General features: G+C 46.2%; 1 protein-coding gene across 9 annotated transcripts in view; it reads right to left on the bottom strand.

The window, feature by feature from the left end:
* ACTR3B (actin related protein 3B) overlaps positions 1-18,245 on the bottom strand; it is a 63,353-nt gene that overhangs the window by 19,114 nt on the left and 25,994 nt on the right. For 7 of the 9 annotated variants that reach the window (XM_054726467.1, XM_054726459.1, XM_054726465.1 and 4 more), the window contains 4 exons: positions 14,425-14,549; positions 13,690-13,800; positions 1,688-1,783; positions 594-701 (listed from right to left, as the gene is read on the bottom strand). In XM_054726467.1, the coding sequence (XP_054582442.1) occupies positions 594-701; positions 1,688-1,783; positions 13,690-13,761 (276 nt within the window). In that variant the 5' untranslated portion in view covers positions 13,762-13,800; positions 14,425-14,549. The other 2 variants (XM_054726460.1, XM_054726466.1) reach the window with 2 other exon arrangements.

The raw sequence follows: 18,245 nt of genomic DNA, 5'->3' as shown, positions 1-18,245 counted from the left end.
CAAGTCATTTAAATAGTTTATGGGGGTGGGGGGAGAAACAGAAGTCTCTTAGAGCCCCAATTAGGAGTCACTTCTCTAACGTTCTGAAATGTAAAACCAGAAAGTGGCGAGGCAGAACACTGCAAGTCGGAAGGTGCAATCCCTCCTCCCAGCTCCTAAATACATTCTCAAGCACCAGCAGGGCCTTGTCCAGAGCAGAGCTGGTTGAAGCCACCCACTCTTGTCCCGGAACAGAGAGAACCCTCCGGTGGCCAGGCGCCATGCTTACAAACCGATTCCCCGATGATGTCTGTCCGCAGGCTCAGAAGGTGAGCAGGAAAAGCCCCCGGGGCTGTGACCCCATGACCCCAGGGGCAAGGCAGAGTTCTGTTGACCCCACCCAATGGCTGCCGTCCGACAGCAGAAGCTAGCTGCCCCTGCACATTTAAAAATGAGAAGGCCACAGATTTTTTTCTCCTCTTAGTCCCTTGTCTAAGTACAGCTATGACTTTAAAAGTGGTGTTTTAAGCAGAAAAGCTTTTTTTCCCTTTAATTGTTCCCTTACCTCTATTCAGGTGAGTCCTATAAAGAGAAGCACTGACCAGTCTGCTTACCACTGGGATGGCGTGGGTGACCCCGTCCCCGCTGTCGATGATGATGCCTGTCAGCGTGCGCTCGCCGACCTGCCGAGACGTCCACGACGCTGCCAAGGCCAGCACTGCCTGGACAGGACACGAGCCGTCAGCACGGGGAGTGTCCTCAAGTCCTCTGCACGCTCATGCTCAGGTCAAGCAATCGGTCCTTCTCACTGAGTGAGTCTAACTCTCCCTCTTCATCCTTCACCTGCCCCCCAAAATTCAAATCCCAAACCAGACAAGGACCATGTGTACTTAAACTGGAGGACTCAAGTTTTCAATAAAATAAATCAATTTTTAACCAAAAAAAGCCAGTGAGGTGGGGATTTTACTATGGAGTCAGAGGGTGGTGTTTCTCACCCACCGCTCCCAGTGCGGGTCCACGGACCTGCAGTTCACTGGCCTCACTCCGGACACTGGTTCCCCGCCAGGGCCATCTGCCCCCGGGACACTGGGAGGCCTGGTGCAGTGTCTGTCACACTTGGCAAGACCAGGCGGGTGCTCTTTCTAGGGGGTCAAGGCCAGAGGCTGCTAACCATCCTGCACTACACAGGAAGCCCCAACACAGAGAACTGCCCATCCCACCCTGAGGCTGGAAACCCTGGACAGAGATGAATGCGGAGTAGGGTGTGTGTAAGTATGTGTGTCTGTCCTTCTGTGTGTGTGTCTGTGAATGTGTCTGTCCTTCTGTGTGTTTGTGTGTCTGTGAATGTGTATGTCTGTCCTTCTGTGTGTGTGTCTGTGTGTCTGTGAATGTGTCTGTCCTTCTGTGTGTCTGTGTGTCTGTGAATGTGTGTGTCTGTGTGTCTGTGAATGTGTGTGTCTGTCCTGTGTGTGTCTGTGTGTCTGTGAATGTGTGTGTCTGTCCTGTGTGTGTCTGTGTTCTGTGAATGTGTGTGTCTGTCCTTCTGTGTGGCTGTGTCTCCGTGTGTTGTGTGTGTGTTGAGGGAAAGGAAAAAGGAAGAACACACAGCCCTATCTCGTAACAGAGAGCCTGTGGAATCACCATGCCGTCCTGTAGATATTAGACAGTGAAGGTCCTTTGGGAATCATAAAAATAACTTTGCTTTTACCTGAACTGCAATGTAGAGTCCTGGCACATTAAAAGATTCAAACATAATTTCTGCAAGATATTCTCTATTTTCTGGTGTGTTCAGCGGAGGTTCTGTCTGTAAGAAAGCAGTCACTGTGTTCAGTATTTGCCCAGATTTCATGTAATTGCATCCGAACCTAAGAGCATGATCATCAGGATGCTGTAGAGCACCCTCCCTTTGCAGATGGAGTAACCAACGTGGTTCCTTAAACCTGGCCCGGCCCTATGAAGCAGGAGGTCGGGGCACATGCCCGGGTTGCAGGCCCAATCCCCAGTAGGGGGTGGCAGAAGGCGGTAGATCCGTGATTTTCCCTCATCATTGATGTTTCTGTCTCTCCCTCTCCCTTCCTCTCTGAAATCAATAAAAATGTATTAAAAAAAAAAAAAAAGGAAATCTGACTGTGGGGCTCAAAACCTGGAAGATGCAAAGTAAAGACCTCTCTGAACAATGCTCCTCTTGTGACCACCCAGACGAGTGATGGAGAAGAAACCTGATCTTTGATAGCATTACACCTGAACAGCCTGACACTGAACAGACCTGCAGCAAGTTGCCACTGGCAAGAAACACCCAACTGAGACCGTGAGGGCACCCGGAGGACACCAGGGACTTCAGGTCTCAGGCGAAGGGCAGAGTTCTCCAGAGCACAGGCAGGCGGCCCTGCTTCGAGCAAGAGCCAACCGAGCGGGACAGCGGCAGACGGGCCAAACCCCCTGCCACCAGAGCCCAGAGCAAGCTCAGACAAACGCCTTTGCCACCAGCTGCGAAACAGAACCCCAGAGAGAAGGGGCTTCACCCACACTGTTCCCCTTCCCCCACCCCGGCCAAAACCACACACAGCTAGTCCAGCAAGAATTCTCCTCATTCAGAGAGATGCGGAGAAACCAAGATGGCGGCATAGGTAAACACCTGAACTTGCTGCCGCACACAACCACTTCAAAACTACAACTAAAAGACAAAACGGACATTATCCAGAACCACAGGAAGGCTGGCTAAGTGGGAATTCTACAACTAGAAGGGAAGAGAAAAGCACAGAGGAGCTGCAGAAGGCAGAGGTATGGAGGCGTGCACATGGAGAGGGCTGGCAACTGAGTACGTGGCTGGCTTTCTCAATCCGCAGGGAGACACAAGCTCCTGACTGCTCTGAGCTCCAGTTCCGGGCGAGACTCTGGGGACCTAGACTCATACGGGGAGAAACTGGACTGTCTGGCAGTGGGCAGAACTCGAGGGCGGCTTTCTCTCAGAGGTGCTTGCAGCGAATACCAAGGGACACTGAGACCTGGGGGCCTCTTAGGGCAGGGCTGATGGGAAGTCATTGCTGTTTGCTCTGCCCTGAGACTCTGCCCCATCCAAGCTGTGCTTAGAGGCTTTTGCATATGAATGGCCTGGTCCTTTGAAATCTAAACTTATCTAACAAACTGCAGCTGAGTCAGAGAGACCCAGAACATCCAAAAGAAGGCCCAAGGCCCCACAGCAGCTTGCATTGCTTCACAGCTGGGCCTCATCTGGGCACCTCCAAAACCCAAACAAAGAAGAGGAATCTGCAGATCTCTCCATAGCTCCTGCTGGGTGGCCTCAGGCAGAGGCTAAATTAGCACCTCCTTGGAGATCCAAGAGCCAGTGTACCCAGGGGTCAGAGTAGGATCATCCAGATTACAACTCCTCAGATCCATAAGGGACACACACTCATGGGGCAGACTCAATGTGCACCAAAGCACCACTGAAGCAAGTCTTGCCCCATAAGAGTGTCTCCAGCACAGAAGTTCTCCCATTGTAGACACAGCTGATCCTCACAACCAATTGGCCTGGAGGTCAATTCCTCCCAGTGATACCAACAACAATCAAGGCTTAACTACAACAAGACTGTGCACACAGCCCACAAAGGGGTGCACCAAGAGTGTCCACCTCAGGTAACTGGAGAGGCTGAGCCACTGGGCCCTATAGGACACCTAGCACACAAAGCCACTCTATCTACTCAGGGAAGCAGCCAAAATGCGGAGACAAAGAAACAGGTCACAAATGAAAGAAATGGAGGAAAGCAAACTACTGGATATAGAGTTCAAAACCACGGTTATAAGGTTTTTCAAGAATTTTCTAGAAAAGGCCAATAAATTTAGTGAGACCCTCGAGGATATGAAAAAGGACCAACTAGAAATAAAGCATACACTGACAGAAATAAAAAATACATACAGAGATCCAACAGCAGACTAGAGGATTGCAAGAATCAAGTCAAAGTTTTGAAATACAAAGAAGCAAAAAACACTCAACCGGAAAAGCAAAAGAAAAAGGATTCCAAAAATATGAAGATAGTGTAAGGAGCCTCTGGGACAACTTCAAGTGTACCAACATCCGAATTATGGGAGTGCCAGAAGAAGAGAGAGAGCAAGATACTGAAAACCTATTTGAAGAAATAATGACAGAAAACTTCCCCCACCTGGTGAAAGAAATAGACATACAAGTCCAGGAAGCACAGAGAATCCCAAACAAAAGGAATCCAAAGAGGACCACACCAAGACACATCATAATTAAAATGCCACGAGCAAAAGACAAAGAGAGAATCTTGAAAGCAGCAAGAGAAAAACAGTTAGTTACCTACAAGGGAACATACGATTGTCAGCTAATTTCTCAACAGAAACTATGCAGGCCAGATGGGAGTGGCAAGAAATATTCAAAGTGATGAATAGCAAGAAACTACAACCAAGATTACTCTACCCAGCCAAGCTGACATTCAGAATTGAAGGTCAGATAAAGAGCTTCACAGATAAGAAAAAGCTAAAGGAGTTCATCACCGCCAAACCAGTATTATATGAAATGCTGAAGGGTATTCTTTAAGAAGAGGAAGAAGAAGAAAAATGTAAAGATAAAAATTATGAACAACAAATACATATCTATCAACAAGTGAATTAAAAATCTGAGGAACAGCCGAAACCGGTTTGGCTCAGTGGATAGAGCGTCGGCCTGCGGACTCAAGGGTCCCAGGTTCGATTCCGGTCAAGGGCATGTACCTTGGTTGCGGGCACATCCCAAGTAGGGGGTGTGCAGGAGGCAACTGATCTATGTTTCTCTCTCATCGATGTTTCTAGCTCTCTATCCCTCTCTCTTCCTCTCTGTGAAAAATCAATAAAATATATTAAAAAAAAAAAATCTGAGGAACAGAATAATCTGGTGAATATAATAGAATCAGGGGCATAGAATGGGAGTGGATTGATCATTCTCATGGGGAAAGGGGTGTGGAGGGTGCGGGAAGAGACTGGACAAAAATCGTACACCTATGGATGAGGACAGTGGGGGGGAGGTAAGGGCAGAGGGTGGGGTGGGAACTGGGTGGAGGGGAGATATGGGGGGAAAAAGGAGAAACAATTGTAATAATCTGAACAATAAAGATTTATTAAATTTTTAAAAAAAGAATAATAAGCCTGCTTTTTGCTATTCAGCAGTATGATGTGAATTTTTCCACGTCAATAAGTATGGGTATACATCACATATTTAAAGCTGCAAAAGGAAAAAACACAACAATAAATAAAAATTATCTGGGCCTTTTGTCAAAACAAACAAAAAACAGCCCACATCACCCTTTGTTATGGACTGAACTATGTCCCCAAAAATTCACATGTTGAACCCTCAAACCCAAGTGTGACTGTATTTGGAGATGGGGTCTCCAGGGAAGTAAATAAGGTTAACTGAAGTCACAGGATGGGCCCCTAACTGAACCGGATAATGTCTATTAGAAAAGGAAGACACCAGGCAGCTCTCTCTCACGTGAACAGAGGAAAGACGACGTGAGGCCACAGAGGGAAGGCGGCCACCTACAAGCCAGGAAGACAGGCTTCCAGTAGCCAAACCTCACGGCACCTTGGTCTTGGGCCTTAAGCCTCCAGAGTTGAGAAAACAAGCGTGTGTGTTTAAGCCACGAGCTGGTGGTACTTTGTTATGGCAGTTCCAGCAGACACCTTAAAGTGGGAAAAGCACACCAGCCTTGGCCATTAGCATACCTACATTTACCACCGAGACATAAGGGGCTCGCTCAGTCTATATAGCAGGAAGCTATGACCCAAGAATTCTGCATCTGACCACATTGTCAATCAAGTATGTTGCAAAAACAAGTCTCTTTACACACTGGAGAACTTGGAGAAGTGGTTCCAATGAGCCCTGCATGAAGGAACTGTTAGAAGATCAACTTGAACCAAACAGGACGAGTGCAGAAGTATAGAAAAAAGTCTGACGATGTGCATGCAATCCAGTTAAGGTGTAAGATTTTTCTTTTCTGGGAATCACAGTTAAAGGACAGAATGCAAATGTCGTCAATTTAAACAGCAATAATATCCAATTGAGAGATGTAAACAGAAAAGAGGGAATATAAAGACACTGATATCCTCTTATGATGGAACCAAAGGTCCTGCTTTAACCTGACGAAGTATCAGGGGCACCAACATACAGAAAGTCATCAATGTTAGTATTAGAGTAAGTTCAGTGACAAATCAATCACAAGCAGGTGGCAGAGGCAAGGACGAGGGACGAAACTGTGAGGATGAGCCAGCCTGGTCACTGGTCACAGCAGGAGGTAATCACTCCTAAACAAACACAGGTCAATGTATTACTTGAAATTTGAATTACATTTGGGGGCAGGCTAGAAGGGTTCAATGGGGGGGGGGGGGGGGAATGGGACATATGTTATACTTTCAATAATAAAGATTTTTTTAAAACACAAGTTATTAGAAAGAATACACACTCAATGCAAAACAAAGAGAAAACCAAGCCTGAGTGTTAAAAAATTAATACATAAATAAAACGCACTAAAAACAGAAAGCGTAACATAAAGCAAGTGGCTAAACTAAGAGCAGCCGTAGCTGCCACAGCAGCACGAGGACCAAGGGGTTGATTGGGGTCAGAAGACGGTGATCTCCTCTCTCCACCTCGGTGAGCTGGAACGATGAAAAAAGTCTAATACAGAGCACCAGGTGCGAGTAATGAGTGCAATGAAAGTGAGCTGTTCTCACCAAAATCACGGCGAAGACCAGTGAGAACCTCTCCCACCACAGAGGAAGTCTCTCAGCGAAGACCATGAAACAAAATCAAACCACACTACAGGCCAGAGACCCACCTAAACAAGGTGCCCCGAGAGGTCAAAGTCAGCACCTTCGTCAGTGGGACAAGTTCAGAAATGATCTAAAGCCCATCATGAGGAACTGATTACATAAGTTATGCCACTTCCATAAAACTTAACATTTCATTTGCAGCAATGAAAAGGGTGATCCCCACATATGCTAATATGAAACAAGCTCTGTGATAAAACGTTACACAAGAAGAAGATGTCTCCATACATTCTTTTTATAAGTTATTTTTAACTGATCTGAAAGAGACATTGATGTGAGAAACACTGATCAGCTGCTCCCTCCCACCCTCCCACCGCACCTTGATTGAACCCACAACCTAGGTACGTGCCCTGACCGAGAATCGAACCACCAGTGACCTTTCAGTGCACGGATGACACCCCACCAACTGAGCCACACGGCCAGGGCTACTACATACATTCTTAAATATTCTTTTCGTTGACAATTTTTAATTAAAACTTTTTATAAATATAAGGTGGCGGGAGAGGGGCATTGTTGAGTAAGTACAGTTTCAGTTTGCACAGTGGAAAATTTCTAGACATCTCTTCCACAACAATGTAAATACAGTTAACATGACTGGACTTAAAAATGGTAGGAAGGAAAATTTCATATTACGCTTTTTATCATGATTTTTTACTTATTTTAAATAAAAAGTCAAGGTGTTCAATAGTAAGTGTATTTTGTTATCACTTGTATAAAACAAAAGTTTATGTGAAATCCATGTGCCTGCACACAATTATCTCCGCGAAGACCAGCCAGGAACTGGTTAAGGGCTGGAAGCTTTCCTAGAAGGCGTATCCATCAGCTTTTGCTTCTTACTGGCCAGAACTTAGTCCTTTAGCCATCCCTGTCCACAGGGAGTTCAGGGACATGCTCATCTTCTGGCCTGTCGCCGCCTCCTATGACTGATCAGTGGTCAGTCAGGAAGGCAGATGGGAGAATGGATGGGGGTAGGCAATGGGTAGGAGGCGTCCGAGCTGGGAACCCTTCTGCATCCTGCTCTGCGTGCTCATCTCAGCTGGCTATCACCTAGCCGGGTGCTTTCGTTTAGAATCTGTGTGTGACTGAAGCAAAGCTCACAGTGCCCCACGGAAGATTTAATCACTGAAATTAGAACCCACCTATTCCCTGGATGGGCGAGAGAAAGCAGTCTTAAAACCTGGGGGAGAAATAATGAAGTCATACTCAAAAGCAGATTATAAATGAGGGATCTCAAAGTCACATTACTCACTTTAACGTGCCTCCTCAAGGGCTGAATTGATACCTGTGAAGTGCCCAGCACCTAGTTTGCACTACAAATGTTAGAAATTATTAGTTTAGATTTCTTTCATTTAAATACATGTACTGGTCACAGTATGTCTCTTAAGGTACCTCCTACCAATCTGAAAAATGGGCCTAATAAGTACCTCCCTCAGGGTCACTGGTGGGATGAAATAAACAAGTTGATACATGTGACCTCTAGGCAGGTGGGGGGGACGGTTGCACAGCAAATGCTCAATAAAAGTCAGCTGCAACCATCAATAATGGGTCTCAGACCAGAAGAAATAACCTGCATGAACTAAAGAAATCTACAAAGTTTTTTCTCACCTTAAATATGAATCCAAGCACTTTAACAAGTTACCTTTATAAGCAAAGCATTTCAACTGAGTAGAGGGCGAAAGTGGCAAGAGGGAAAGCTGACAAAGGTATGAAAAGTATAGGTAGGTCTTGGCCGGGTGGCTCAGTTGATTGGAGTGTCATCCTGCGCACCAGAAGGTTGAGGGTTCGATTCCCGGTCAGGGCACATACCTAGGTTGTGGGTTCAATCATACCTGTGGCCACATAGTATGGCAGGCACTACCCATTGCCTACCCCCATCCATTCTCCCATCTGCCTTCCTGACTGACCACTGATCAGTCATAGGAGGCGGCGACAGGCCAGAAGATGAGCATGTCCCTGAACTCCCTGTGGACAGGGATGGCTAAAGGACTAAGTTCTGGCCAGTAAGAAGCAAAAGCTGATGGATACGCCTTCTAGGAAAGTTCCTTAAAGGTCAAGGGCAGACTAAAGCAGCAGTCTCCTTTCTGCCCTTAACCCGCCCTTGCTTGGAACACAGCGGTGCTGGCAGGAGCTGCAGCAGCCACCTTGTGATGATGAGATCCTTGGAATGGAAGCCTCATGCTAATTTCAGCTGATTATTTGTTATGGCAGCTCCAGCCAGGTGCTTGCAGGAGCACCAGGTCCCTAACGACACCGGGAGTGCCAGACCAGCACTGGCCCCGCCCGACTACAAACTGAACAACAACAAAAGCCCCAACTGTTTAAACTACTATTCTTTATATTCTGTTACTTGCTACCAACACTCACTCTCTGTGGAGAATTTACATTAAAGTCCATATACTTCCATTTAAGGAATGCTTACAATATAATTAGACTAACCTGCTTCTTGAATCAAATTCAGCATTATTAAGGGCATATCCTCATGGGTTCTGAGAACCATAATCATAAATCCATTTCTTCCTCAATCCTCCATTTCTTCTATGTTTACTACCAGTAATTGTTCCGTTAGGATAGCAATTTAAATAAAACTTCCCTAAGCCACTATTTATGACAAGCTCTACATTGGAGGCATCATGTTTTCAAACATATTAAAACATCACAGGAACGCAAGCTGCATAAACATTTTTATTCATAAGAATGGTAAAATAGCCCTAGCTGGTTTGGCTCAGTGGATAGAGCGTCAGCCTTCAGACTGAAGGGTCCCGGGTTCTATTCCGGTCAAGGGCACATGCCCGGGTTTCGGGTCAATCCCCAGTAGGGGGCATGCAAGAGGCAGCCAATCAATGATTCTCTCGCATCATGTTTCTATCTCCCTCTCCATTCCTCTTTGAGATCAATAAAAATATTTTTTTTAAAAAAAGAATAGTAGCCAAAACCGGTTTGGCTCAGTGGATAGAGCAGCGGCCTGCGGACTGAAGGGTCCCAGGTTCGATTCCGGTCAAGGGCATGTACCTTGGTTGCGGGCACATCCCCAGTAGGGGGTGTGCAAGAGGCAGCTGATCGATGTTTCTCTCTCATCGATGTTTCTAACTCTCTATCCCTCTCTCTTCCTCTCTGTAAAAAATCAATAAAATATATTTTTTTTAAAAAAATAATAGTAAAATATCATCTGGTATTGATTCCAAAATGAATAATTAGTCACTGTCATAAAAACCAATCCATAGTTCTGGATTAAGCCAGCAAACTGTACACATGGATCTAATACTGCCCCACCCCAATCTCCACTGTAACTGCAGCAAGGAAACCTTTTTTTTTATATATATATATATTTTTTTTAATTGATTTTTTACAGAGAGGAAGAGAGAGGGATAGAGAGTTAGAAACATCGATGAGAGAGAAACATCGATCAGCTGCCTCTTGCACACCCCCTACTGGGGATGTGCCCGCAACCAAGGTACATGCCCTTGACCGGAATCGAACCCGGGACCTTTCAGTCCGCAGGCTGACGCTCTATCCACTGAGCCAAACCGGTTTCGGCAAGGAAACCTTTTTAAAAACTATAGGCCTAAGGTGGGGGAAGGGGGAGGGCGAGCTAGAGGGGATCAATGGGGGGGAAAGAGGGACATATGTAATACTTTCAACAATAAAGAATTTTTAAAAAAGGAGAAGTGCTTTGTAATTAGGAAAGCTTTATGAATATATGATATGATCACGCCCCACATGGTAGAAAAAAACAACTATAGCCCTGACTGGTTTGGCTCAGTGGATAGAGCATCGGCCTGAGGACTGAAGGGTCCCAGGTTCGATTCCGGTCAAGGGCATGTACTTTGGTTGCAGGCACATCCCCAGGAGGGATTGTGCAGGAGGCAGCTGATCGATGTTTCTCTCTCATCGATGTTTCTAACTCTCTATCCCTCTCCCTTCCTCTCTGTAAAAAATTAATAAAATATATATATTTTTTAAAACTATACATCCTTGCCCGACCGGCATGGCTCAGTGGTTGAGTGTCGGCCCATGAATCAGGAGGCCACAGTTGGATTCCCAGTCAGAGCACATGCCCGGGTTGCAGGCTCGATCCCCAGTGTGTGGTGTGCAGGAGGCAGCCATTCAATGATTCTCTCTCATCACTAATGTTTCTCTCTCTCTCTCTCTCTCTCTCTCTCTCTCTCTCTCTCTCTCTCTCTCTCTCTCCCCTCCTTTCCTCTCTGAAATCAATAAAAATGTATTTTTTAAAAAACTATAAATCCTCAAGGAAGGGAGGACAGGGAGGAGATGACAACACACTGGAGGCTGGAACGCACGCGGCCACTAGGAACTAGCTGAGCAAACCCAAGAAGTAGCCTTGGCTTGGCTGGCGGCAACTAGACCGAGCAGGGCTGCACCCTCGAGAAGCAGGGAGGGACCATCCCTACAACAGGACACACCGCATGGAAGGTCCATTGTGATGTGCACCTGACTGGGCACAGGATGTGCCACATAACTAGCAGGACATTGGTCCTGGGTGCGTCTGGGGGTGCTGCAGGAGTGAGAGCTGTCCCCTCACGAGGGCGGCATCATCCCACATCTACCAAGGACCGAATGGAACAAAAAAATGGAAGGAGGGTGATATTCCCTCTCTTTTTTCCTCTTTCTTGCTCAACTCATAGTCAAAGTTTCCAAATATTTTCTGAAAACTCAATTTCTGGATTGGGGGGCGGGGGGTGGTGGCGGGGATTGGAGGGATTGAGCAAAACAAAAGAAAAAAAGAGAGAAGACATGGACAACAGTGTGGTGATTGGGGGGCGGGGGAGGGGGAAGTGGGCATAGAGGGGATAAATGGTGATGGAAAAAATAAAGAAAAATAAAACTCAATTTCTGCTCCCAGCCCCACAATCCTCTGAAACCCATATTCTGGTTTGGACACGGGGCAATTCGGTGGCAGAGTGGCTCCCATTTGCTCTGCTCAGGCCACACAACTCATGTGAGCCGCGTCTCGGGAACTGTGTGAACAATGTGGGCCCTGAGGAGCACCCCATCTGCTCCGGTGTCCGTCACGGCAGTCAGAAAGGACACCTGTGGCTGCTGAAGGACACAGAATTTAGAGCTCTTAGACTCATGGAGAAGCCCTCATCTGATGCAGCAGTTTAGTAAATGTCTTCAATGAACTTCGGTGACTCGGCTGCAAATGTCTACACCGCTTTACTCCTGTCACTGCTGCAGTAACCGATGATAAGGGCAGACGCCTGAGAGAAATGCACATCTCCACACTCCCTCAATCACACCACGCATTGAACCAACCTGCAGAATCCAAAACCCAACGTATATAACACAGTATTTTCTTATCTTTAATAAACTTGATTATTTTTGAACCTTCACCGCAGATGTTCATTTTTGGCAAATGGACTTCAGCATTTCCACATTCACACCAAACACTTCCAATTCTTTCCTGGAGAGTGATTTTAGCTTACTGGTCTACATATGCCAGCTAAATCCGAAAAAAATAAAAATAGGAGACATTTCCTGTGGGCTGTGTCCTGTGCATCTGCTCCACAGGCCTCGTGGATGATGTCCCTCAGGTGGAGTAAGAGGGACAACTCCTGGCACAGTGAGCCGAGCAGACAGAAGGAAGCGGCTGGGCATGGTGCCCGCTCCTAAAATCCTGTCCAACAGGTAGCCATGGGATGCACTAGAGAAGGAAAAGTGCCAAACCTGACAGGTGGGAGTCTATGATTTGTTTTGGCTACAAAGACAAAGCCACTCAGACATGTCACTTCCTGGCTCCATTTACTTTACAGGAACCACTAGAGGGACACGGGAGGGACCACGGCAGTCTTGGAAAGCACAGTGCTCAGCCTGGGCAGCTAAATTATGCAGGTTTTAATAGGCAGTTTACATTACATGCAATTGCTCTCTGTAGAGCATGAGTTTTGTACATGTAATTAATTTTAACTTGAAAAGAATATTTCATGGAAGAAAACACGTAATATTGAGTATAACAATTAGAACAGAATCCATAATCAAAACATAATTCTTCTCATTTCTCTGTAATTGTTTATTTTGTTTGAATAAGATTAAGTGACATAATCAGGGCCCATAACCCCACTCAATTTTATTTTGCAGTAAGACTTAAACCACGGCAAAATAACATCTTGCCTAGGTTTCCTCTGTTGTAAGAAGCAAAAAATCACAGCCACCCAGTTACTTCATGGGGCTATCTAAGTACACAGCTGTTTCCTACCCAACCAATACCTCCCTCCACCTCCCTGGCTGTTGGAGGCCTGTTGAGGTCCCTACCCTCCCGGGCCAGATGATCAGAGAGGGTCCCCTCCCAGCCCCAGGGAGAGAATCCTGATTACTCTAAACCTGTCAAGGTAATTCCATCCCCAGGGTGGAAAGGATGGTGGGCCAATCTGCTGGAAAGGTTTCTGGGAATCTAAAAGGTGAGCCTCTCTATGAAAGCAGATACCAAGACACGGAAACCTGGCAGGCTGGGCCTGAGGGGAACCACACAGGATGCCCAGCTGGCGCACTGGGCCAGCCCTCGCTTCTGTCACTGAGTGGCTAAGATGCCTGCCCTGGAACCACCCAACTCTAGGCTGCCTGTTTAATGAGATAATGAGCCCTTTCTGGCATTAGACATTTTTTCTGACCCTTCCATTATTTGCCCAAAAAGCACCCTGATTCATACAAGTTGCTTTAGCAGAAATAAAGACTCCCCAGGGAAGACTATCTTGAGTTTAACCATTTGTACGCCATAAGCGTCTATAGACACAAGCAGTGGACCTTCTTTAATTAAATTCAAAATATCGTGACGTATGAGGATGGTTTCCATTTTGGACACATGGCGGTTAACTGGTTAAATGCAAGCACTTGGGAATTTACGGAGCTATAACCCTCTTAGTTCCAGTTACTCACCATTAAGAAGTAATGATCCTCAGGTTCTGCTCGAAGATATTTAAAAATCACATGTTCCATGAACCTTTCCATAAGATCCCAGTCTTCGATTATTCCGTGTCTTATGGGCCACTAACCCAAGAGAAACCAAGTATGTTAAGCCTCAGTTCACATCAGTGAGAGCAACTCTAACGACAAGGCCCGGGGAGACTGAACAACTACAGAATCAAGGTGCCCTTTGCATGAAGTGAATGTTAGTCCCGTAGAGAAAAGACAGACACTTTAACAGAAAGACTGTTATGTAATGGTTTATACTCTAACTCTACCCATTTCTAAGAACAAAGAATGTCTTAACAATGGAGTGGCAGGTGCAAAGTGCAGCTAATCCACCATACCATTGACTGGGAGGTTTTGTTTTTTGCTTTTTTTAGAACAAACATCTACTTAAATAATTTTAATGTTTATCTATAATTAATCAATCTGCAACTTTCCATATTTGACAGGTCCTTTAGTCAACCTGTGATTTTCCATCTCAGCAGGACCTGCCTTCACATGCAAGCCTGAGTCCAGATTGTGTCCCAGGGCTCTGAAAATCCACCCACTTCCCCACATCCAAACAACAAAACCTCTTTACAAACATAAGGATAAAAACACATTTAACTCACAAGCACACTTTCTAGATAATCTGCCATTCTGCATGGTTTGTTCTGCAGCTCATCCTGGCTACTCACTGAAGCCATTCCCGTCTGGGCTCACCTTGGTGGCGTATGTGGGTTTATCGATGGCTTCATCCCCAATGAAAAAGTCCAGGTCATCCACGCCCCTCAACACCTTCCTTTGTGCTTGGTCAACTACCTTTGCCGACTCTCTGACAGCAATACCTTTAAAAAAAAAAAAAAAAGGAAAAATATTTCCATCACTATCCACATTTATCTCAATAATTAAGAAAGGGGTTCCAAATTTAGGGAGAGAACCAAGATGGTGTAGCAGGTAAACACTGGTACTTGTTGCCTCCCACAATCAAAATTACAACTAAAATACAGAACGACCATCATTCAGAACTACCTGAAATCTGGCTAGAGAAGTAAGGAAGAAAGCACACTGAGACTGGTAGGAGAGGCGGAGATGCAGAGCCGGTCTGGTCTGACTCCCCATTTTTTCAATCGGGAGAGGTATTGTGGCTGCAGAGGCCTCCCATGAGGAGCAAGAGGTCCCAGCCCCATACCAGACCCGCCAGTCCAGGGTTCCAGAGCTGGGAAGAGAAATCCCCGTAACTTTAGGCTGTAAAAACCAGTGGGGATTATGGCTAAGGAGGCACACAGACTTACACAGCCCACTTTCTCTGAGCACTGGGCAGCGGCATTGGGGGAGCCAGGGAAATATGGGAAGGTACTAGACTCTCTGGCATTGGGGTAGGAACTCAGGGGGTGCCTTTCTCCCAGACAGGGGTGCTTGCAGGGGCACTGTCATTGTTCCTGTGCTGGTACCTCCCCCTTTCGCAGAGCTAACTGGCAACCATATCTGAGTTTCCATCAGCTTGGCTCATGCTGTTCACCAGGCCCTGGTGATTCCCTGAGACCCCACCCCATCCAATTTGTAGCCCTACCCAAGATGCTTGCAGCAGCTTGTCGATATGAATGGGCTCTCCTGGCTCAGGCTTCAGACTTTCCTAAAATCTCTAAAACAAGCAGCAGCTGGTGTCAGCATGCCCCATACTACCAAAAAGGGGCCCAAGACGTCACACTAGCACCAGCCTGCCTTGCTTCACACCTGGACCTCACCTGGTCACTTCCAAGCCCAATACTAGTGGCAGCCATCTGCAGATCATTCTGTAGCTCCTGCTGAGGGGCTCCAGGCAGTCACTGACTTTGCACCTCCCAGAGGCAGGGCACCCAGTGAACAGCTTCAGACCATACCAGATTACAACTCTACACATCCACAAGCAACACATTCAAGAGGCTGACTCAGTGAGCACCCAAGTCCCACTGAAGCAAGTCCTGCTCCATAGGGGTGTCTCCTGCACAGCAGCTCTCCCACTGTAATCGCAGCTGGTCCTCACAGCCAATTGGACTGGAGTTCAATTCCTCCCAATGACACCAACAGCAATGAAGGGTCAACTACAATAAGCCTGTGCACAGAGTCCACACAGGGGCGCACCTAGAGTGCCCAGCTCAGGTGACTGGGAGGCTGAGCCACAGGGCCCTACAGGACACCTACTACACAAGTCCACTCTATCAATTCCAGAAGACATAGCAGCTCTACACAATACATAGAAATAAACACAGGGGAGCAGCCAAAATGCAGAGACAAAGAAACATGTCACAAATGAAAAAACAGAAGAAATCTCAAAAAAGAACTAAATGAAACGGAAGCAAGCAAACTACTAGATACAGAGTTTAAAACCATGGTTATAAGGTTACTCAAGAATCTTAATTGCAACTAAGATTTAGAACTTTCTTGAGACTGTCAAGAACCTTAGTGAGAACATCAAAGACATGAAAAGGGACCAGTAAAAAATTAAGCATACACTACTTGAAATAAGAAATAATTTACAGAGGAGAAACCAAGATTGCGGCATAGGTAAACACCTAAACTGCTGCCTCACACAACAATATCAAAACTACAACTAAAAGACAAAACGGACACCATCCAGAACCACAGGAAAGCTGGCTGAGTGGAAATTCTACAACTAGAAGGAAAGAGGAAAGCACATTGAGACTCAGAGGAGCTACAAAAGGCTGAGGTACGGAGACGCGCGCGTGCGAAGAGGACGGGCGGCTGACTGCACGGGCAACTGAGTGCGCGGCTGGCTTTTTAAAGTGGGAGGGAGACGGAAGCTCCCGACTACACTGAACTCCAGTCCTGGGCGAGACTCTGGGAACCCAAACTCATTCGGGGGGGAATCTGGACTGTCAGGAAAAGAGAAAGCACACGGAGACTCAGGGGAGCTGCGGAAGGCAGAGGTCCGGAGGCACGCGCGCACGGAAAGGATTGACTGCTGAATGCACGGGCGGCTGAGTGTGCGGCTGGCTTTCTAAAGCAGGAGGGAGACAGAAGCTCCCAACTGCGCTGAACTCCAGTTCCGGGTGAGTTTCTGGGAACCCAGACTCATTCGGGGAGAAACTGGACTGTCTGGCAGCGGGCGAAACTCGAGGGCGGCTTTCTCTCAGAGGTGCTTGCAGCGATTACCGAGGGACACTGAGACCTAGGGGCCTTATAGGGCAGGGCTGACAGGAAGCCAAGGCTGTCTGCTCTGCCCTGAGACTCCGCCCCATCTAAGCTGAGCACAGAGGCTTTTGCAAGTCTTCTCCCATAAGGGTGTCTCCAGCACAGAAATTCTCCCAGTGTAGACACAGCTGATCCTCACAACCAATTGGCCTGGAGGTCAATTCCTCCCAGTGATAACAACAACAATCGAGACTTAACTACAACAAGGCTGAGCACACAGCCCACAAAGGGGTGCACCAAGAGTGTCCACCTCAGGTAACTGGGGGAGGCTGAGCCACTGGGCCCTATAGGACACATAGCACACAAAGCTACTCTACCAACTCAAGGAAGCAGCGAAAATGCGGAGACAAAAAAACAGATCACGAATGAAATAAATGGAGGAAAGCAAACGATTGGATATAGAGTTCAAAACCACAGTTATAAGGTTTTTCAAGAATTTTCTAGAAAAGGCCGATAAATTTAGCCAGACCCTCGAGGATATGGAAAAGGACCAACTAGAAATTAAACATACACTGACTGAAATAAAAAATAACATACAGGGACATAACAGCAGACTAGAGGATAGCAAGAATCAAGTCAAAGATTTGAAATACAAAGAAGCAAAAAACACTCAACTGGAAAAGCAAAAGAATCCAAAAATTTGAAGATAGTGTAAGGAGCCTCTGGGACAACCTCAAGCATACCAACATCCAAATTATGGGCGTGCCAGAAGAAGAGAGAGAGCAAAATACTGAAAACCTATTTGAAGAAATAATGACAGAAAACTTCCCCCCCCTGGTGAAAGAAATAGACTTACAAGTCCAGGAAGCGCACAGAACCCCAAACAAATGGAACCCAAAGAGGACCACACCAAGACACATCATAATTAAAATGCCAAGAGCAAAAGACAAAGAGAGAATATTAAAAGCAGCAAGAGAAAAACAGTTAGTTACCTACAAGGGAGCACCCATACGATTGTCAGCTGATTTCTCAACAGAAACTATGCAGGCCAGATGGGAATGATAAGAAATATTCAAAGTGATGAATAGCAAGAACCTACAACCAAGATTACCCAGCCAAGCTGACATTCAGAATTGAAGGGCAGATAAAGAGCTTCACAGATAAGAAAAAGCTAAAGGAGTTCATCACCGCCGAACCAGTATTATATGAAATGCTGAAAGGTATTCTTTAAGAAGAGGAAGAAGAAGAAAAATGTAAAGATAAAAATTATGAACAACAAATACATGTCTATCAACAAGTGAATCTAAAAATCAAGTGAATAAAAAATCTGATGAACAGAATAATCTGGTGAATATAATAGAATCAGGGGCATAGAAAGGGAGTGGACTGACAATTCTCAGGGGGAAAGG

This window comes from Eptesicus fuscus, chromosome 14 (assembly GCF_027574615.1).
Source record: "Eptesicus fuscus isolate TK198812 chromosome 14, DD_ASM_mEF_20220401, whole genome shotgun sequence".
Taxonomy (NCBI): Eukaryota; Metazoa; Chordata; class Mammalia; order Chiroptera; family Vespertilionidae; genus Eptesicus; species Eptesicus fuscus.
This window is presented reverse-complemented; position numbering and strand designations above follow the sequence as displayed.